A 22,324-nucleotide genomic window follows, 5' to 3' on the forward strand; every position below is an offset into this window, starting at 1 on the left:
GGATCTGCTCCTTGCCCTACCCGCGGTGGATGTCAGACCTGCTTTTGGGCAGAGAACTGAAAGAGGAGTGGCCCCACAATAGAACACAATAGCTCTATTCCCCTCCCCACCAACAGAGAACTGACATAGAAATCCCCCCATCGCCCCCATCCCCGCACCCACCTTGAGCCACAGATCCCTGTACATATTTGAAAGTGCATCAGATTGCCATTATGAAGCTCGCTCAGCCCTGGCATAGTGCTGCTGCACAAAAGAGGTGTTAGGTCCTGTTGATAGTTAAGTATTAAGTGAGAAGGGAAGACTTTCATTTCCATAGCGTCATTCACATCCTGCAGCAATCCTGGGATTCAGTGTCACAGTATGAAGTGAAAATTAAAGGTTTGTCTGGACAGTACTGAACTTATCAGAGTTATCACCTGTTAAAGGGTTAAATCAGACATAAGAAGTAAAAAATGTATTTATTTGATTCTCTGGAAACATTGCTGGTGTCATGATCAATATCAATAGAAAACGTCAGGCACTTTTACAAAAAGCTATGTTTCTGTTAAGTCTTTGACCAGGTTTACTGAAGCCTAAGGACCTTTGAAGGTAACTGTTCCAAAGAGGCTCTCCCAATCGATGCAATGACCTAGAACTGGCTCCAGGCAGGCACTGCAAATACTCAGCATTCTATTACTGTAAATTAAACCTTCATTATTGGCTGCTACAACAAAGTGCAGCACTTTTAATTTAGTAGCTATTGTCTACCACATGCACTGTGGCCACTGAGTATGAGAAGCTATTCTTAAAAATGTTAGAAGTCAAGTCATCACCAAATGAGTGGGAGTGTTTATAATGAAGTCTGGATGAGATTGCCCAGAAGCTAGATGTGGACTGGAAGGATGGATGGATGGGAGTGTTGAGCAACCAGGTCTGCAATACATGGATTGGAGTGCTTAGAGGCAGAGTGAAGCTCCCTTTACAACATCCCACCTAAAACTCGCAGGGTTGTTACAACCTGGGTTAGATACAGGAGGAGGGTCCCCCATGTACCATTTTTTCATTTTCCACACTGTTCATATTGATAATCTGATCAAGATTGCCACATTTGTACAAGGCCATTTTGTGCCTTGAGCTCAAGCCCCGATGAAACTGGGTAGGCACCCATATAGAGTTTTTACAAGCAGTGGCGGCGAGGTGTTTTTAATCCCACCACTCAAAGCCGGATTCAGCTCCAGTTCCCAGAGCTAAAACAGTAAGGCACCAATCTGCTGAGCCAGATGGTTCTCCACTCCAGTAGTATTGTGCATACATTTCCACATCACCTTCAGTGAATTCGCTAACAGTTTCAGCAGAGCCCTTTTTGCTCCCATGGGCAGAAAAATCCCTATTGACTGAGCACAGTACAGGCTCGATTGCCAACTATAAGACTGACCACTCCTAATGCTGGGCATGGACCCCATTCTATGAGAACAGTGGCCACACAGCTAGGTGTTCACATTTCACGAGAAGTGCAGTACCTCTTGTCATCTCCTGCACCAGTCATCCAGAAGCTTTTAATTCAAAAATTAGCAAGCACCACCATTTTCAGCTGTGCCCACAGGTCCTTTTCTGCTGCTCACCTTCAAAGAAGGACTCTCCAGTATCAATACCAAATCCAGTTGTTAACCCACAGATCTGCCACACCCAACAACGGGTATGCTGATGGCCATTCATTATGGGAATGTCTGCCACCTCATGTCTCACCTACCCCTTCCACACCAGGTGCACATCAGCTTTCATATTTCAGCGCAACTTGTTGGAACTCTGCTGGTCACACGAGGTCCATGTCTCGTGGAACATCAGTTATTTTGGTGCTGTGTAGATCATTCTCATTGTTCGGGAGAGCTTCACACTCTGGCTGGTTGGCATTGTGTGCCTCGATAGTCTTGTTCAGTTCCTGGCGAGCTCGGCGCACAAAGTATAGCATCATGACAACACTGATGAAGATCTAGACAGAAATAGATATAACAGGTCCATGTTTAATCCTGTGAAGAGACTTTATTTCGCTTGGTTTGATTCACCTGTCTAAGTACACAGGTATCAATCGCAAAAAAAGTTAATTTGAGTTCTTTGACACTTCTCATTCTCATCCTCCACCCCTGTCTCCCCCCCTCCCCATCTCTGTTGAGTACAGTTTCCACAGGCACCCTTTGCGTGGAAGCTTGATGGAAAATACGAGCTGGCTATTCAACCACAGGGGTCATCACAGCCTTGCCCAATCGCAGCCTCAACTGAATTCTGTGCATCGCACAATTTCCAGCAGGGGGCAGTGGATAGTGATCAGCTGAGACTTTCCTGTTCCCTTGACACAATGGGGTATGGAGGAGAATTTTAGCTCCACCTCAGATTCCTGAACCAAACACCAGCGAAGGTTGAAGTTGGGATCTGCAGGCCTGTTTGGCCGACTACTGCAGTCCACGATTCTCTTACCCATTTGATCTGTAGGGAATGCTGAGGGTTATCTTTAACACCAGGAAGCTGTTGAATACATGCACAAGAAAGAAGGCATTTACCTGATGGGGACAATATAAAATCATGTTGCATCCTCCTGCGAATAACTATCAAAATGAAACCATTGTAACGTGTTGAAAAATATGTTACAAAAACTCGTAGGCATTTTCCATTATTAAACTGTGTCCACCTTCACAATGGTAAATGTCTGTGTAAACTTGTTACACTGTAATTACACCCTCCTCCCAATCGAGACGCTCTAGCTCACCACTGCTGGCAAGTGTAATTCTAGTGCCTAGTTTTACACAGGCACCTCTCATTATAAATGTGAACATAGGAATTTATAATGGAAGCGTGATATGAGAACAGAGTATGTGCTTCTAAAATGGAGACTGAATTACACCTCTACATCTTGGCTGAGTGGTACCTCACCCTTGAACCCCACTTCACAGGAAGACTACAAATAGTTATCACTCTGTGCGAAACACCATTGGTGATCATCTACAGGTATTAATAAATAGAGCAGAGCTACACTTTAATGAATAGCCCAAATGGAATCCTCACACAATAACCATGTTTCCCTGAGGGTCACAAACTCAGTGGTTGGTGCATGGACCATTGTGAGGAATGTTGCTCACAGAGTGCAGGATGTCCAGTCTCCACTTGCAGTCTCTCACTCTGATCTCCTGATTTCAACATCAGGAATAAAACTATGGAACTAATTGATTCAATTAACAGAAAACTTTCACTCACTGTGTGGGAACAGAGAATCCCTGCTCACCCAATCGAAGCCCCACCTCTTAATGGAAGATCCTCCTGCAGTAGGATAGCCCTGCCCCATGTTGAGTTAGCCCTGCCTCCCACTGAGAAAACCCCACCTCCCATTTGGAGAGCCCGCCTCCCCTTGGTGGACTGTAAGTGAAGCAGACGGAAGAATGATAGATTTCAGCTCAATCAATGGTTCACAAAAAAACAGGGCTGAATGGAGCAGCCAGTCTGTCAAGGATGTGGGCTGAAATTGGTGCACTTGGTCTATAATATCACTGCCACAGGTTGATGAGCTGAACTCAATTGTACCATTAAGACTCACACCCTGTCATTTTAAATACCGGTCAGCCAAGCTACAAGCTGCAGTGAACAGCCGTGAACCAAGAAAACTTCATGATTGGATCTCTTTTGTGAGTCTACACTTCAAAAATATAGTGTTTTGTACTCATTCTTGGGGTTTTTTTTTATTCATTTACGGGATGTGGGCTTCGCTGGCTGGGCCAGCATGTGTTGCCCATCCCTAGTTGCCCTTGAGAAGGTGGTGGTGAGCTGCCTTCTTGAGCCACTGCAGTCCATGTGGTGTAGGTACACCCACAGTGCTGTTAGGGAGGGAGTTCCAGGATTTTGACCCAGCGACAGTGAAGGAACGGTGATATATTTCCAAGTCAGGATGGTGAGTGACTTGGAGAGGAACTTCCAGATGGTGGTGTTCCCATCTATCTGCTGCCCTTGCCCTTCTAGATGGTAGTGGTCTGGGTTTTGAAGATGCTGTCTAAGGAGCCTGGTGAATTCTTGCAGTTTATCTTGTAGATGGTATACGCTGCTGCTACTGTGCGTCGGTGGTGGAGGGAGTGAATATTTGTGGATGTGGTACCAATCAAGCGGTTGCTTTGTCCTGGATGGTGTCAAGCTTCTTGAGTGTTGTGGAAGCTGCACCCATCCAGGCAAGTAGGGAGTATTCCATCACACTCCTGACTTGTGCTTTGTAGATGGTGGACAGGCTTTGGGGAGTCAGGAGATGAGTTACTCGTCGCACGATTCTTAGCCTCTGACCTGCTCTTGTAGCCACAGCATTTATATGGCCAATCTAGTTCAGTTTCTGGTCAATGGTAAACCCCAGGATGCTGATAGTGGGAGATTCAGTGATGGTAATGCCACTGAACATCAAGGGGTGATGGTTGGATTCTCTCTTGTTGGAGATGGTCATTGCCTGGCACTTGTGTGGCACAAATGTTAACTGCCACTTGTCAGCCCAAGCCTAGATATTGTCCAGGCCTTGCTGCATTTGGACATGGGCTGGATGTGAGCATCACTAGCAAATCCAGCATTTATTGACCATCCTTAGTTACCCTTGAAAAGTGGTGGTGATCCCTCAGTGCCATTGTGTAGGGAGTTCCAGGACTTTGATCCAGAGATGATGAAGGATGTGTCATATTATGAGGCTGGGTTTAGACTTGATCAATCCTTTCGAAAGCTAGCTTTCTAATTGTAGTTTTTACATTAATTACAATGGACATCAATTATTCTATGCACAAGTACCTGCAGATATATCTTGGTTAACCTTTTGAGGGCATCGGTAGCTTTGAATTTACTGCAAAAAGAATATCATCTTGAAGTTTACTTTCAGGTTTACACACCATAAGTAGTGGAAACTCTGTCACTGGAAGGGTTCAAAATTGATAAGGAGGAAGTGTTGAATAGTCCGTCAGTAGTTAAAGTTGACAAGGCACCGGGACTGGATGAGATGCATCGAAGGATATTGAAGGAAGTGAGAGTAGAAATTGCAAAGGCACGGGCCATAATTTTTCAGTTTTCCCTAGACTCAGGAGTGGTGCCAGAGGACTGGAGAATTGCAAACATGACACCCTTGTTCAAAAAAGGTTGTAAGGATAAGCCCAGCAATTACAGACCAGTCAGTTCAACTTTAGGGGTGGGGCAAGATTCGAGAAAGAATTATTTGGGATAGAGTTAGTAGTCACATGGAAAAATATTGGTTAATAAGGAAGAGCCAGCATGGACTTCTAAAGGGGAAATCCTGTTTAACTAACTTGCTGGAGTTTTTTTGAAGAGGTAACAGAAAAGGTTGATGAGAGTAATGGCTGTTGATGTGACGTACATGGACTTGGAAAAGGCATTTGGCACAGTACCACACAACCGACTTGTGAGAGAAGTTATTGCTCATGGAATAAAAGGGACAGTAGCAACGTGGATGCAAAATTGGCTGAAAAATAGGAAGCAGGGAGTAATGGTCAATGGATATTTTTCGGGCTGGAGGAAGGTTTGTAGTGGAGTTCCCCAGGGGTCGGTATTGGGACCCTTGCTTTTCCTGATATATGTTAATGATCTAGATCTTGGTGAGCAGGGGGCAATTTCAAAGTTTGCGAATGATACAAAGCTTGGGAGTGTTATGAACTACGAGGAGGACAGTGTAGAACTTCAAAAGGGCATAGACAAGTTGGTGGAATGGGCAGATAAGTGGAGATGAAGTTCAATGCAGAGAAGTGTGAGGTGATGCATTTTTGCAGGAAAAACATGGACAGACAATATAAAATAAGGTGATATTTTGAAGGGTGTGAAGGAGCAGAAAGACTTGGGTGTATATGTACATAGATCATTGAGGGTAGCAGGACAAGTGGAGAGAGCAGTTAATAAAGCATATAGTATCCTGGGCTTTATTAATAGGGGCAGAGAGTACAAGAGAAAGGAATTATGCTGAATTATATAAGACACTCGTTAGACCTTAGCTAGAATATTGTGTACAGTTCTGGACGCTATATTGTAGGAAGGATGTGAACACATTGGAGAAAGTGCAGAAGAGGTTTACAAGAAGGGTTCCAGGGATGAGAAACCTCAGCTATGAAGATAGATTGGAGAGGTTGGGACTGTTCTCCTTGGAGAGAAGAAGGCTGAGAGGAGATTTGATAGAGATGTTCAAAATCATGAGGGGACTGGACAGAGTAGATAGGGAGAAGCTGTTCCCACTCATAAAAGGATCAAGGACGAGAGAACACAGATTTAAAGTGATTTACAAAAGAAGCAAATGTGATGTGAGAAAAAACTTTTTTACACAATGAGTGGTGTGGGTCTGGGGTGCATCATCTGTCAGTGTGGTGGAGGCAGGTTCAATCGAGGCATTCAAGAGGACATTAGACGATTGTTCCTATTCAAATAATGTGCAGGGGTACAGGGAAAAGGCAGGGCAATGGCACTAGGTCATAATGCTCATTTGGAGAGCTGGTGCAGACACGATGGGCTGAATGGCCTTCTTCTGTGCCATTAAGATTCTGTGAACATCTTTTAATCTCCACTTCTTATCTATTCCACAAGTCTTCTCAAGGGCAACTAGAGATGGGCAACAAATGCTGACCCAGCCAGCGAAGCTCACATCTCGTGAATGAGTAAGAAACAAAAAGTTGAGGGAGAGCAGATGGAGAATCAAGCCCTCTGCTGGAGAGCTAGTGAGATCAGCAAATTAAGTAACTAGCCTCATCTGGTTCTGTAACTGCCAGGTAGGAGACTCATCTGAATCTCAGTAGTATACATGAGATGTTACACTGGTACAGAGTCACTGCGAGTTTGGTGAGAAGGGAGTTCAGTGAGGAGGGGAGGGAGGTGCACCTTTCTTACTCTTTTCTTTTTCTTTCTCTATCTTGCTCAGTCTCCAGGAAACCAGGAGTTGAAAAGCTGCACGAGAGGACTGAGTTTGAAAATAGCCAAGAGTAACATCGCAGGAGAAACATAAGTTCATTGGTTGGTGAGAAACATCTGTAATGAGGGTCTTCGAGTAGCTGAAAATTAGAAAAATGCATTATTTTTAAAAGGAGGAGCTACTTAGGTTTAAGTAAGAAACACAAGCAATAGGGGAGTAAAGTTAAGCCAAGGCCAGGTAAAATAAAGTAGTATAAGTAAACCAAAGTGAAATAAAGTTAACATAAGGAAGTAAATTGAAGCCATGGCAGGGCAGCTTGGTTGTGTGGCATGCGGTGTCATGTAAATGTGGGAATTCATGGATGCTACTGGTGTCTTAGATGATCCCATGTGCAGCACATGTCACCAATTGCAGAACCTTGAGCTCTGGATTTTGGAGATTGAGTGGCAGCTGGAGTCACTGTGGTGTATCCACGAGGCTGAGAGCTACGTCGATAGCACATTCAGAGAGGCGGTCACACCACAGCTTAGGAACCTGGAGGCAGCAAGGGAATGAGTGAGTGCCAGGCAGCCCAAGAGAATTAGGTAGGTAGTGCAGGAGTCCCTGGACCTTGCTCGCCAATCAGTTTTCCGTTTTGGATATTGGTGAGGGTGTTGGTTCCTCAGTGGAGTGCAGTCACAGCCAAGTTTGTGGCACCACATGTGACCACAGGATAGTGACCACAGGAGGGGAGGAGGAAGAGGAAGAGGGCAAGTGCAGTAGTGATAGGGAATTTGTTAGGGGAACAGGCAGGCATTTCTGTGGCCATAGACATGGCTCCAGGATGGTATGTTGCCTCCCTGATGTCGGGGTCAAGGATGTCACGGAGCGGCTGCAGGGCATTCTTCTGGGGGAGGGTGATCAGCCAAAGGTGTGGTCCACGTTGGTACCAATGACTTAGGTAGGAAAGGGGATGAGGTCCTGAAAGCAGATTTCAGGGAGCTAGGAAGGAGATTGAAAAGCAGGATCTCTAAAGCAGTAATTTTAGGATTGCTCCCAGTCCCACATCCAAGTGAGTATATAAATAGGACAATTGAGTGATTGAACACGTGGCTGGAAAACCGGTGTAGGAGGGAGGGCATCAGATTTCAGAGGCATTGGGACTGGTTCTGGGGAAGGTGGGACCTGTACAAGACGGACGGTCTACACCTGAACAGGACTGGGATAAATATCCTTGCAGGGAGATTTGCTAGTGTTGTTGGGGGGTGGGGTTTAAACTAGATTGGCAGGGAGCTGGGAACCTGAGGGTAAATTCCGAGTAGGGAACAGGAAATTAGTGAGTGACTCTAAAAGACCGAAGAAGCACAGTTAAAAAATATACAGCACAGGAATTTGGCAGTGTTAAAAAGGTGTATATGTAAATACAAGGAGTATAGTAAATAAAGCTGATGAGCTGAGGGCACAGATAGATACGCGGCAGCATGATATCATCACTATAACGGAAACTTGGCTTAAAGAGGGGCAAAAGTGGCAGCTCAACATCCCTAGATATAGGGTTTTCAGGCAAGATAGAGAGGGGGATAAAAGAGGTCGGGGTGTAGGATAATTGGTTAAAGAATAAATTACAGCTATGAGTAGGGATGATATACTAAATGAAACACCAAATGAGGCCATTTGGGTTAAGTTCAGGAATAAAAAGGGGGCAGCCACATTGCTAGGAGAGTACTGTAGACCCCCAAATAGCTGGAGTTAGAAGAGCAAATGTGTAGGCAAATTTTTGAGTGCAGAAACAATAGGGCAGTAATCGCTGGGGACTTCAGCTACCCTAATATCAACTGGGATACAAACAGTGCGAAGGGCACAGAGGGCCCAAAATTCTTGAACTGCATTCAAGAGAACTTTTTTAGGCAGCATGTAACAAGCCCAATGAGAAGGGCTGCAATTCTATATTTAGTCTTAGGAAATGAAGCTGGGCAAGTGGATGAAGCAGCAGTGGGGGACCATTTTGAAAATAGTGACCATAATACAGTTAGATTTAGCATCATTATGGAAAAGGACAAAGATAGAACAGGAGTAAAAGTTCTAAATTGGGGGAAGACAAATTTTACAAAGCTGAGAGGTGAATTGGTGAGAGTAGACTGGATACAGCTATTAGAAGGAAAAACAGTGTCAAATCAGTGGGAGGTATTCAAAAGCGAGATTCTATGGGCACAGTGTAAACATGTCTCCACAAAGAAAAAGGGTGGTACTGCCAAATCTAGAGCCCCCTGGTTATCTAGAAGCATACAGGCCAAGATAAAACAGAAAAAGAAAGCTTATGACAGTCTTAAAAAGCTTAATACTGTAGAAAGCCTAGAGGAGTATAGACTGTACAGAGGTGAAGTAAAAAGGAAATTACGAAAACAAAGAATATGAAAAAATATTGGCAGGTATATTCAAAGAAAACAAAGATGTTTTACCAGTACATTAAGAGCAAGAGAATAACAAAGGAAAGGGTAGGGCCCATCAGAGATGTACGTGGTAACTTGTGTGTTCATGCTAAAGATGTGGGCAGGGTTCTCAATGAGTACTGTCTCTGGGTGCAATTTCCCATGCCCCTTGGCATCGGGCATCATGTGGGCATGAGTGAACAATATGGCAGGAAGGCCAAAAATCGGTTTCATGCTGTCGTGAATCCAGTTTGCGACTGTCCGCTCTGCCCGTCAGTGGCAGACTGCCTTTCCTGCCGCCGGACATGGGGAACTTCATTTTAATACATCAGTGTATCATTATAAGCCCTGTTCGCTGGAACCATTACCCCAATGCTGGATAATCTGAGCATGTTGGTGTGACTGAACACCGATGTGTTTCACAACTGTACATAAACGACGTGCACCTGGCGAGCTGCACTTTGCTCGGGACTTTGAGGTTTGTTTGCCTACCTTGCTTTGGGTGGCACTCATGGCCATCAGTGCTAGCCTTCACAGGCAATGTGAAGGTGGTGGCACGGTGGTATTGTCACTGGACTAGCAATCCAGAGACCTAGGGTAATGCTCTGGGGTCCTGAGTTCGAATCCCACCACAGCAGAAGGTGAAATTTGAATTCAATAAAAAATCTTGAGTTAAAAGTCTAATGATGACCACGAAACCATTGTCAATTGTTGCTCAATAAGTTAAAAGCAAAATACTGCGGATGCTGGAAATCTAAAACAAAAATAGCTGGAAAAAGTCAGCAGGTCTAACAGCATCAGCGGAGAGGAACACAGTTAACGTTTCGAGTCCGTATGACTCTTCAACAGAACTCTGATGAAGAACTTCTGATGAAGAGTCATACGGACTCGAAACGTTAACTGTGTTCCTCTCCACAGATGCTGTAAGACCTGCTGAGTTTTTCCAGCTATTTTTGTTTTTATTTTTGTGTCAATTGTTGTTCATCTGGTTCACGAATGTCCTTTAGGGAAGGAAATCTGCCATCCTTACCTGGTCTGGCGGGCCTACATGTGATTGATTCTGAAATGGCCTAGCAAGCCACCCAGTTTTCAAGGGCAATTAGAGATGGGCAATAAATGCTGGCCTAGCCAGTGATGCCCCATCTCATGAACAATTTAAAAAAAAATCACTTTTAGGGGGGCATAGCTACCAGACCAGCCGTACGTTGGGGGTGGCTTTTCAATGGCTGCAGGGCTAGGGCTTAAATAGGGGAGAAGTTTCTTCAGGCAAGGGAACAGGCTGCAGGGTGGGGCATTACTGGAGAATGGGAGTATCCCAGGGTGTGTGTGGGGACACATGTTGATCTGTGCAAGTGGCTTCAAGATGGTGAGGGCTGAGCAGACAGTCTCCAGAGGTGATGAGGCCAGATGGGGATGTGAGGGTGTGTGTGAGAGAGTGAATGGTGATATCCTTTGAGCTGGCAGTGAGTGAGATGCCAGTGAATGTGTGATGGCCTTGTGAGTGTATGAGTTTAGAATGATAAGGTGGCCGCTTTTACCATGACCCCCAGTGCCACCGCCCCTGAGCTGGAGTGGTGAGATTGCTGGACCTCTTAGAACCATAGAAAAGTTACAGCACAGAAGGAGGCCATTCAGCCCATTTTGTCCATGCCAGCCTGAGGACACGCAGGTGCCCTTTCTAATCCCACCTTTCTGCACCCAGCCCATAGCCCTGCAGCTTACAGCACTTAAGCTGCAGATCCAGGTACTTTTTAAAAGAGTTTAGAGTTTCTGCCTCTACCACCAACTTGGGCAGCGAATTCCAGACACCCACTACCCTCTGCGTAAAAAAGTTCTTCCTCATGTCCCCCCTACACCTTCTGCCACTTATTTTGAATCTATGTCCCCTGGTTCTAGAATTCTCCACCAAGGGAAACAATTTAATCCTGTCCACTCTATTTATTCCCCTCATAATTTTGTACACCTCAATCAAGTCACCTCTCAGCCTTCTTTGTTCTAAGGAAAATAACCCCAATCTCTCCTCATAGCTACACTTTTCTAACCCTGGCAACATTCTTGTAAACCTCTTCTGCACTCTCTCCAGAGCTATTATGTCCTTCCTGTAATGTGGTGACCAGAACTACACACAACACTCCAGTTGTGGCCTCACCAGTGTTTTATACAATTCCAACATTATATCCTTACTTTTATATTTTATACCTCTGCCAATGAAGGAGACCATTCCATATGCCTTCTTTACAACCTTGTCTACTTGAACTGCTACCTTCAGGGACCTGTGTACTTGTACGCCAAGATCTCTCACTTCATCTACCCCTCTTAGTATATTCCCATTTATTGTGTAATCCTGGTAATTGTTTGACCTCCCTAAATGTATGACCTCACACTTCTCTATGTTAAAATCCATCTGCCACTTTACCGCCAACCCATCTATATCGTTTTTGAGATTACGGCTATCCTCTACACTATCCACTACTTGGCCAATCTTTGTGTCATCTGCAAATTTCTCAATCGTGCTCCCAACGTTCACATCCAAGTCGTTAATATATAACACAAACAGCAAGGGTCCCAACACCGAGCCCTGTGGAACATCACTTGAGACAACTTTCCATTCGCAAAGGCATCCATCGACCATTACCCTTTGTTTCCTGTTACAAAGCCAATCTTTTATCCAGTTTGCCACATTACTCTGAATCCCATGGGCTTTTACTTTCCTGACCAATCTGCCATGTGGGACCTTGTCAAATGCCTTGCTAAAATCCACGTACACAACATCCGCTGCACTACCTTCATCAACCCTTCTTGACACTTCCTCAAAGAATTCAATCAAATTTGTGAGGCAAGACCTTCCTTTAACAAATTCATGCTGACCATCCCTGACTAGTCCATGCCTTTCCACATGACAGTTAATCCTATCTCTCAGGATTGATTCTACTAATTTGCTCACCACCGATGTAAGACTAACTGGCCTATAATTGTTTGGCATTTCCTTTGATCCCTTTTTAAACAATGGAACTACGTTTGCATTTCTCCAGTCCTCCGGTACCTCCGCTGTATCTAGTGAAGATTGGAAAACCATCCTCAGAACATCTGCTATCTTCTACCTGACTTCCTTCAGCAGCCTCAGAAACAATCCATCTGGCCCTGGTGACTTATCAACTTTCAAGGATTTCAACCCTTCGAGTACTTCCTCTCTCTTTATGACTATCCCGTCCAATATCTCGCAGCGTTCCTCCTGAACTACTATATCTACATCCTCCCTTTCCTTTGTAAACACGGAGACAAAATATTCATTCAAAACCCTTCCCACAGCCTCTGCATCTACACACAAGTTTCCATCTTCATCTCTGATAGGTCCCACTTTTTCCTTAACTAACCTTTTAACATTAATGTATTGGTAAAACATCTTTGGGTTATCTTTAACTTTACTTGCTAATCTTTTTTCATGCCCTCTCTTTGATTTCCTTATTTCCTTTTTTACTTCATTCCTGCACTTCCTATATTTGTCTAGGTTATCTGCAGTGCTTAGTTCTTTTTGCCTATTGTATGCTTTCTTTTTCTGTTCGATCTTCCCCTGTATTCCTCTAGACAACCAGGGGGGTCTAGATTTGGCAGTACCACTCTTATTTTTGTAGGGGACATGTCTACTTTGTACAATTAGGATCTCGCTTTTTAGTGCTTCCCACTGGTTTTCCACAGTTTTATCCTCCAGCAGTGCTGTCCAGTCCACCTCAGCCAAGTCCCTTCTCATTTCTTCAAAATTTGCCTTCCCCCAGCTCAAGACTTTTACTCCTGCCTTAAGTCTGTCCTTTTCCATGGTAATGCTAAATCTAACTGAATTGTGATCACTGTCCTCGATATGGTCGCCAACTGTCACTTCACCCACTTGCCCTTCTTCGTTCCCCAAGACTAGGTCTAGAATTGCATCTCCTCTCGTTGGGTTTGTCACCAATTGGTTGAAAAAATATTCCTGGACACTGCATGAATTTTTCTCCCTCAGTGCCCCTTATATTGTTTGAATCCTAGTTGATATTAGGATAATTGAAGTCTCCTATTATTATTGCAGCCAGAGCGGGGATGGAAGACATCATGGCGGGCCTCCAAAAGGCATTCCAGTGATGGGTCACTGAACTCTTCTTGACTTTCAGGGCCATGTCTTCACTGGAGCAGTCCTGGGCTGCAAGTATTGAGAACTGTATGCGCGGCTGCAGTTTAGATATGGCGCCTGGTGTGGGGGCAAGATGAGGTAATGGCATGGCAGATGATTCAGAGGCTGCCCGCCAGCGAGATGACATGTTTCATGTGGTTGAATAATTAATGAGGCGGGAAGCGAACGATACGGCGTGAAACGCCGCCATTGCAGCCAGTGGGTAAAATGTCCTTTTTGCTGCCCGCTATCGCATTTAGTGCAAATCTGGGATGATTCTGCCCTGTCTTCACTAAGGAGAGGGATGATGCAGACTTTCTATTTAAAGGAGTGTGAAATATTAGATACAAAAGTATAGTGAGAGAGGAAATAATGGAGGGACTGGCGTGCTTGAAGGTGGATGAATCACCAGGGCCAGTTCGATTATGTCCCAGACTGTTAAAGAAAGCCAGGGGGGGAATAATGGATGCTCTGAGGATCATTTCACAATTCGCACCAGATACAGGCAAGGAACCAGAGGATTGGAGGTATGTGAATGTTGTATGATTATTTAAAAAGGGTGTGTGGGATAGGCCAGAAATTATAGGCCAGTCAGCCTGACTTAGGTGGTGAGCAAATTATTGGAATCAATTCTGAGAAACAGGATAAACTTAGAAAGGCATGGATTGATTAGGGATAGTCAGCATGGTTTCGTTAGGGGGAGATTGTATCTTACTAACTTAATCAAATTTTTTGAGGAAGTAGCAAAAAGGATTGATGAGGGTAGTGCAGTGGATGTTGTCTACATAGATTTTAGTGAGGCATTTGACACGGTCCCACGTGGCAGACTGGTCAGGAAAGTAAGATCCAATTGGACACAGGGGAAGGTGGCAGGCTGGATCCAAAATTGGCTCAGCAATTGTGTCACATGAGCTGGGACATGTTTTTAATGTCAAAAGAAAGTTTTTATTTAATTTGTATACGCTTTCGGAAACCTTATCCCACTCGTGGATGAGGTTTCCTAAAATGTAAAGGCCATTGGGCCTTTTCGCCTGCCCGTCAACCATTAGGTTGGATGCGCAGTGTACATTTGAAGTTAATGAGCTTGTTAATGGCCTTAATAGGGCTTTCAATTATTGGCGGGCGCGCAGCCAATCCGGCATGCACCCGCTGAACAAAATATTGCGCAAGTGAGCGATGACGTCAGTATGCACACCCAATGTCATCGTGCATCATATTATGTTCGTTCGTGCGTGTCGGGCGCGCGCCCGCACGTCGAAGGTAAAATTCTGGCCAAAGTGTAATGGTCAACAGATGTTTGTGAATGGAAAGCGGTTTCCAGCAGTGTTCCACAGGGCTCTGTATTGGGGCCTTTGTTCTTTGTTGTATATATTAATGATTTGGGCTTAAATGTTGGAGGCATGATTGGGAACTTTGCAGATGACACAAAAATTGGCCTTGTAGTTGATAGTGAAGAGGACCGCTGTTGCCTCCAGAATGATATCAATGGTTTGGTTGAGCAGGTGGAAAAGTAGTAAATAGAATTCAATCCGGAAAAGTGTGAGGTAATGTATTTGAGGAGGGCAAACAAAGCAACGCAATCCTCAATAAATGGGAAGTGAGAGACCTTTGAGTGCTTGTCCACAGGTCTCTGAAGGTGGCAGGACAGGGAGATGAGGTGGTAAAGAAAACATATGGAATGCTTCCCTTTATTGGGTGAGGTGTTGTATACAAAAGAAGGGATGTAATGATGGGATTGTTTAAAATGCAGGTTAAGCCACAGCTGGAATTTTGTGTACAGTTCTGGTCACCACATTACAGGAAGGACGTAATTTCTCTGGACAGAGTGCAGAGGAGATTTAAAAGAATGTTGCCAGGGCTTGAAAATTGCAGCTATGAGGAGAGATTGGATAGACTGGGGTTGTTTTCCTTAGAACAGAAGAGGCTGAGAAAGTGACCTAATTGAAGTGTACAAAATTATGAGGGGCCTAGATAGGGTAGACAGAAAAGACCTGTTTCCCCTAGCTGAGGGGTCAATTACCAGGGGGCATAGATTTAAGATGATTGGTAGAAGGATTAGAGGGGATGTGAGGAAAATCTTTTCACAGAAGATGGTGGTGTCTGGAATTCACTTCCTAAGGTGGTGGTTGAGGCTGAAACACTCAACTCATTTAAAAGGTACCTGGATCTGTGCTGTAACCTTCAAGGCTACAGACCAGGTGCTAGAAAGTGGGATTAAAAATGAGCGGCTAGTTTCTTTTTTTCTGTTTTTGGCCAGCGCAGACACGATGGGCTGAATGGTGTCTTTCTGCACCATAACTTTTTTATGGTTCTATGAGGAGGAGTGGATGGAGTGTGAGGAAGAGTGAGTGGATGGAGTGTGAGGAAGAGTGAGTGGATGGAGTGTGAGGAAGAGTGAGTGGATGGAGTGTGAGGAAGCGTGAGCGGATAGTGAGAAGAGCAGGGCCCAGGAAATGAACACATATTGAATGTAGCAGCTTCTGTTTTTACCATAATAAATGGGGCAGTTCCTTCGCACACTTTAAAAAAATTTCATTAGTTCTTTAATTTGTTGGATAGATTCTGTTACCTGTAATGCAAATGCCAAGTAACCCTCCACACCTCGATGATTCACCACATCTTCCAAGGTCCTAACTGTGCTGCCCAGGTAAGAGTTGAGGATCTGAGAGGGCAACAGACCTATAGTGGAGGTTGCCAAATATTGTACCGTCTCCAACTTACTGATCTAAATGGAACACCCAAAGACAAGAGTTACCATTTACAAGTTATGTGTTATTAAACATTGTTACATTAATTTACGGCAATCAACCTTTTTTCAAATGATCACTTCTTGGCTCTCCTTCCCCAGGTGAATTGCCTGAAAACATGAGCTCTGCCCACTTCGGTGTAGCTCTGCATGACACAGAGGACCTCCTGTGTGTTACCTGACATGCGTGATATCTCTGCAGAGGCCTCCTCCTTCCTATCACACACGTGTTCCAGTAACGGAGTTGGCGGAGGGAAGGCTTATGGGAACCCAAAAGAGAGTGGAAATAAATGGAAATGGAGCCAAAGATATTCCTCACTGACCCTTTGCTGTGGTGTTGGGATCCAGTGAAACTAAGACTTCTCTCATAACTATTTCTTGTCTGATATCACAACCAGTAACATTCCTCATACAGTTTTACCTGGTGGTTTAGGTGTTCCTTCGGTTTTACTGAGTTAGTGACCATCCTCCAAACGCATCTTAATCACACAAAATGGCTCATCTACAAGGACACAGGACATTCGAAAGAATTTGTGTTTTAAAAGACACTGTCCCTTAAAGGGTTAATGCAAGACTCTGATTGCTATTCCTGGAAAAAGCATTCTTTTACAAGGGTAATTAGGCAGTTGAAAAAAAACTGTCAACTTCCTGACCTGGGTGAACTGTGTACAAAGGAGGAGAGGTGGGTGGGTTGCGTCACATGGGTTTTATGGCTGAGAAGAGAAGGACCAACTGCTTGAGAAGGAAGACAGCAACCTTTTGCAGTCCAGAGTCAGTCCACAGATGGAAGTGAATATAGCTGCTCCTGAGATGCTCTACACGCTGGAATAAAGTACCCTCGAGTATTCCATGAGTCCACTTGGAAAGCAGTGCCAGAGTCATTGATTGTTTCGTGGATCAGTGCTGAGAGACCAACTGCATAACCCAGATGCCATTTCAAGAACTCCACTATCTATCCTTTGCCTTTGAATCATTGACTTTTAACCTTTGGCTGAGTTCCTTCATTCATATTTTTATTTGTGTGTGTGTGTGTGTGTGTGTGTGTGTGTGAGACTTAGGGTATCTTGAGAGAGTAATTAGTATAATTTCATATTCCATACTGCATGTTGATAAGCTTTGTCTTTCATTTTGACAAGACTGGTTTTATAATAAACTAATAAGTTTATTGAAAGAAATCTGATTAAAGTCTCTTTTATTCTGGGTACCAGTAGTGAAGGTAAACAATTGGCCATTTTGGTGAGTAAATTGAACTTTTAAACTAATGATATGACCTGTGGAGTAGTGGGGCTAGATCAACTGTGCACACCTCCCATCCCAGTCATAACAGCAGAAAGAGCATCTCTTTGGGATTAAGTTGGCTATCCGTCTGACTCAGCCTTGAAAATATTCAACGATTCAGTCTCCACTGCTCCCTAGAGTAGAGGATTTCAAAGATTCACGACCTTATGAGAGAAGATATTCTTCCCCACCTTTGTCTTAAATGGGTGACCCCTTATTCTGAAACTAATTCCCTCTAGTTCTAAACTCCCCCATGAGGGGAAACATTCTCTCAACATCTACCCTGTTAAATCCCCTCAGAACCTTATTTGTTTCAATCCGATCAGCTTTCATTCTTCTAAGCTGCAATGTGTATAGTCCCAACCTCAACCTTTCAGGAAATAATTGACAGGTTGGGTCTCTTGAAGACTGAAGGGTGACCTAATAGGTGACCTAAAATAATGAAAGGTTTTGATAGAGTTGAAAATGTAGTACTCACTACTACAGGGAAAGTTTGAAGTGAATTGTTTAAATTCATTTGGTCGTTTGGTATTAAGGAACTTGCGTATTGCTGAAGAAAAGAGATTTTTTGTCGAGGTTTTTCTTCTTGCGCTCATCAGGACAATTCACAACATAATGCCAATGTCAGGGGAAATGACAACTTTATACTGTATGAGAAAAAGTGATTGGTTGCCAAGTGGACTCTAATTGGTACAGGCATTGCCATGGAGAGTGCATCAGTTGATGGTATTGAGAGTCCAGGCAGCTTGACTCTGGTCAAGATATTGCCCTAGGAAATGAATCAGCGAATGGCTGTCACTTATTTTGTTTAGCTGAAACAGGTGCAATGTGTGTACATATTCTTTCTGTCTGCAAAGAACAGGGCCCGAGCCATTTGCTCACCATGCTGAAAAGGGGTGCATCAAAGACATCCTGTGGGATAATGGCTACCCTGATCAGATCATTTCATGGCAACCGATCACTTTTCTTCTTTTTCTCTTCTCATACAGTATAAAGTTGTTATTTCCCCTGACATTGGCATTATGTCACGCAAACTCATGAACTGGCCAAAGGCTGTCACTTTCAGCCCTGAAAAGTGCCTAGTCTACCTCAGATTACCCTGGAATGGCAAGGTATCTAAAATTTGAGCAACAAGTGAAGCTAGCTGTTTTATGCTGCTACTATGCAATAGCAACACGATTGGTATTCGCCAATAACGGGATGATGCTAACAAGCCAAAAAGATGTTCTGCCTATCATACAAATGAGTAATGTGGTATATGAATTTCAGTACCAGTGTGATGCTAGGTATGTGGGCCATACGACCCAAAGACTAGCGGATCGTATCCATCAGCATGTCCCAGCTGCTGTTTGCAATGAGCAGGATACAGACCGTATCCAACCAACCTGTGCTTGCACAACTCAAAACACGTTGTCCAACATTAGGTATGATTCTGCGATTGGACAACATTTGCTAAATAATCCTCAATGCGCTAAGAATTATGCTGACAACTAATTTAAGATCATTAGTTGGGCTCGCAGTGTGGCACATCTGTGTGTACTGGAAGCTACATATATTAATACACAGCGCCCTGTTCTTTGCAGACAGAAAGAACATGTACATACATTGTTCCTGTTTCAGCTAAACAAAATGTGACAACCATTCACTGGCTCATCCCCCAGGGCAATGTCTTGACCGATCAGAGTCAAGCTGCTTGGTTTAAATCTCAAACAATGCTTAGCAGTTATCTGTCAGCCACCATAAACTGGTGCATCCCCCATGGAAATTCCTCTACCAATCAGAGCCCACTTTCCAACCAATCACTACTCTTTTCTCATACAGTATAAATAATGCTGTTTTCCCTGATGGTGGCATTTTCTTGCGAATTGTCCTGATGAGTGCAAGACGAAAAACTTTGACAAAAACTGTCTTTTTTTCAGCAATACTTAAATTCATTTAAGGGAATGCTGGACAATCACATGATGGAGAAGAGGATTAGGATAGTAGATTTAGAGGAGGAGGATCGAGTGGGGCAGGAACTTCAGCATGGACAGGTTGGGCTGAATGGTCTCTTTCTGTGCCCCTAATCCTTGGTAATCCTGTGCAAACATGTCCTTATAAGAAAACTCCTTCATCTCAGGAATCAATGAAATAAGTGTTATCTAAACTGCCTTCAATGCATCCCTCCTTAAATATGTAGTACTCTTGGTGCAGTCTCACAAATTCCCTGTACAGTTGCAGCAAAACCTCCCTCCTTTTATACTCCATTTCCCTTCCACAAAGGCCAACATTTCATTTGCTTTCTAATCACTTGCTGTATCTGCAAGCTAACATTTTGTGTTTTGCATACGAGGACATCCAGATTCCTCTGTACCACAGCATTCTGCAGTCTCTCTCCATTTAATTAATACTTTCCTTCTCTATTCTTCATGCCAAAGTGGACAACCTCGCATTTTCCCACATTACACTCCATCTGCCAAATTTTTGCCCACTCACTTAGCCTATCTATATCCCTTTGCAGACTTCCTTTCCCACCTACTTTTGTATCATCAGCAAACCTGGCTACAATACAGTCAGTCCCTTCATCCAAGTCATTTCGTACATTACAACATTGATTACATTCAAAAGTGCTTCATTGGCTGTAAAGTATTATAAGACGTTTGGTGGTCATAAAAATCACCACATAAATGCAAGAATTCATATTTCTTATTGATATAGTTTGTAAATAGTTGAGGCCACAGCACTGATCCCTGTGGTACCCCACTAATTACAGTCTTCCAATATGAAAATTACTCCTTTATCCTGACTTATGTTGCCTGTTAGCCAATTCTCTATCTATACTAATATATCACCCCCAACACCATGGGCTCTTATCTTATGCTGTAACCTTTTATGTGGCACCCTACTGAATGCTTTTTGGAAATCCAAATTCACTACATCTACTGGTTCCCTTTATCCATCTGACTTATTGCACTATTATCAATTTGTCAAAAACAACTTCCTTTTCATAAAACCATGCATGATTATATTATGATTTTCTAAATGCCCTGCTAAAGCTTCTTTAATAATGGATTGAAACATTTTCCCAATGACAGATGTTAGGCAAACCGGCCTATAGTTTCCTGCTTTCTTTCTCTCTCTTTTCTGTTGGGACCTTCCCAGAATCTCAAGAATTTTGAAAGATTACTACCAATGCACCTGATTTCTGCATACACTTCTTTTAAGACAGTAGGATGCTGGCCATCAGGCCCAAGAGACTTTTCAGTCTTTAGTTCCAGAAGTTCGCATAGCACTTCTTCTCTAGTGATAATGGTGGTTTTAAATTCCTCACTCCATTTTTGTCCCCTGATTTTCTACCATTATTTTGATACTTCTAGTGTCTTCCACTGTGAAGGTGGATACAAAATATTTGTTCAAACTCTCTGCCAGATACTTTGGATGCATATCTGTGAGATGAAGAGGAAACCCTGCTGAACCCAGCTGAAAATCTGACTGTCTGGTCAGTTTTGTCTGCCAGTATGCCCATGGAGATGATGGGCGGTTGGGGACACACAGCAAGGTACAGACATAGTCGAGGGACCTTGCTGTTCTTGTTCATAAGTCACTGAAAGCTAACATGCAGGTGCAACAAGCAATTAGGAAGGCAAATGGTGTGTTAGCCTTTATTGCAAGAGGATTTGAGTACAAGAGGAAGGTCTTGCTGCAGTTGTATAGAGCCTTGGTGAGGCCACAAAATGTGCAGTTTCGGTTTTCTTACTTAAAGAAGGATATATTGGCTATAGAAGGAATGCAGCGGAGGTTCACCAGACTGATTCCTGGGATGGCGGAACTGTTCCAGGAGGGGGATTGAGGAGGCTGGGCTTGTATTCTCTAGAGTTTAGAAGAATGAGAGGTGACCTCACTGAAGTGTATGAAGTTCTTCCAAGGCTCGACAGGGTAGATGCAGGAAGGAGATTTCCTGGTTGTTGGTGGGGCGGGGGCGGGGGAAGGATCTAGAATTGGGGGACAAAGTCTCAGAATAAGAGGTAGACCATTTAGGACCGAGATGAGGAGGAATTACTTCAGAGGGCTGCAGAGGCTCAGTCATTGAATATGTTCAAAGCAGAGGTTGGTAGATTTCTACATACCAATGACATCGAGAGATAGCGCGGTAAGATGGCGCTGAGGTAGATCAGCCAAGAGCAGGCTTGAGGGGCCGAATGGCCTACTCTTACAGCATGTCTGGAATGAATTCTACACCCCACCTACCTAGGATTTGCCGAATTATTGGTGAGGTACAGTCAAAGTTTCGCCTTGCATTTTATGTTTTGCTGAATGCCTCTCCTCAACATCCATGCACATAATTAATAGCAGAACTTCATCCCTTCAGCTAGTTATGCAGAACAAGAACCACATACACTTACTTTGATACTGTGGTGTGAAGGCCAATCAGCGAAAAACAAGTTATAGTTAACTAATCAGTTTAGAGTTGGTTTTAGGGAGCCATCAGGTTGGAACTCATTGCATTGGCTGCTCATTATATGTCCTGTCTGATATCCAATTGAAATCACATTAATAAATCTAAATATTGGAACGGGTATTATACAGGTTGCCAAATGCAATACTGCCCATTTTGAGAATTTCTACCCCATTGTGTTTAAGGCAATATTAAAGAAGCAATATTTGAAATGCTGCCTTGTTAAAGTATGACCAAGGAAACCTGAGAGCAATGAATATTTTATAATGATGTGATACAATCTAATCAGGCTGTCACACCATATGCTGGTTCACAGTATCACCAAAATATCCTTTCTTCTCAAAAAAGACTAAGGTGTTATTGTGATTAGAAACACATTTTTTCTAAACAATGATTCAAACTCCCCATTTGTTAAATAATACTC

At 43.6% G+C, this 22,324-nt stretch overlaps 1 protein-coding gene across 1 annotated transcript in view; it reads right to left on the reverse strand.

Moving 5' to 3' along the window:
* Positions 1-440: 440 nt before the first annotated feature.
* The window catches only part of LOC144681856 (transmembrane protein 64-like), a 50,372-nt gene continuing 28,488 nt past the window's right edge, over positions 441-22,324 (reverse strand). The window contains exons 2-3 of the mRNA XM_078543918.1: positions 16,011-16,166; positions 441-1,969 (exon numbers count right to left, since the gene is read on the reverse strand). Coding sequence (XP_078400044.1) covers positions 1,793-1,969; positions 16,011-16,166 — 333 coding nt within the window. The 3' untranslated portion in view covers positions 441-1,792. The remainder of the gene's footprint in view (positions 1,970-16,010; positions 16,167-22,324) is intronic.

Source organism: Cetorhinus maximus, chromosome 6 (assembly GCF_964194155.1).
Source record: "Cetorhinus maximus chromosome 6, sCetMax3.hap1.1, whole genome shotgun sequence".
Lineage (NCBI taxonomy): Eukaryota > Metazoa > Chordata > Chondrichthyes > Lamniformes > Cetorhinidae > Cetorhinus > Cetorhinus maximus.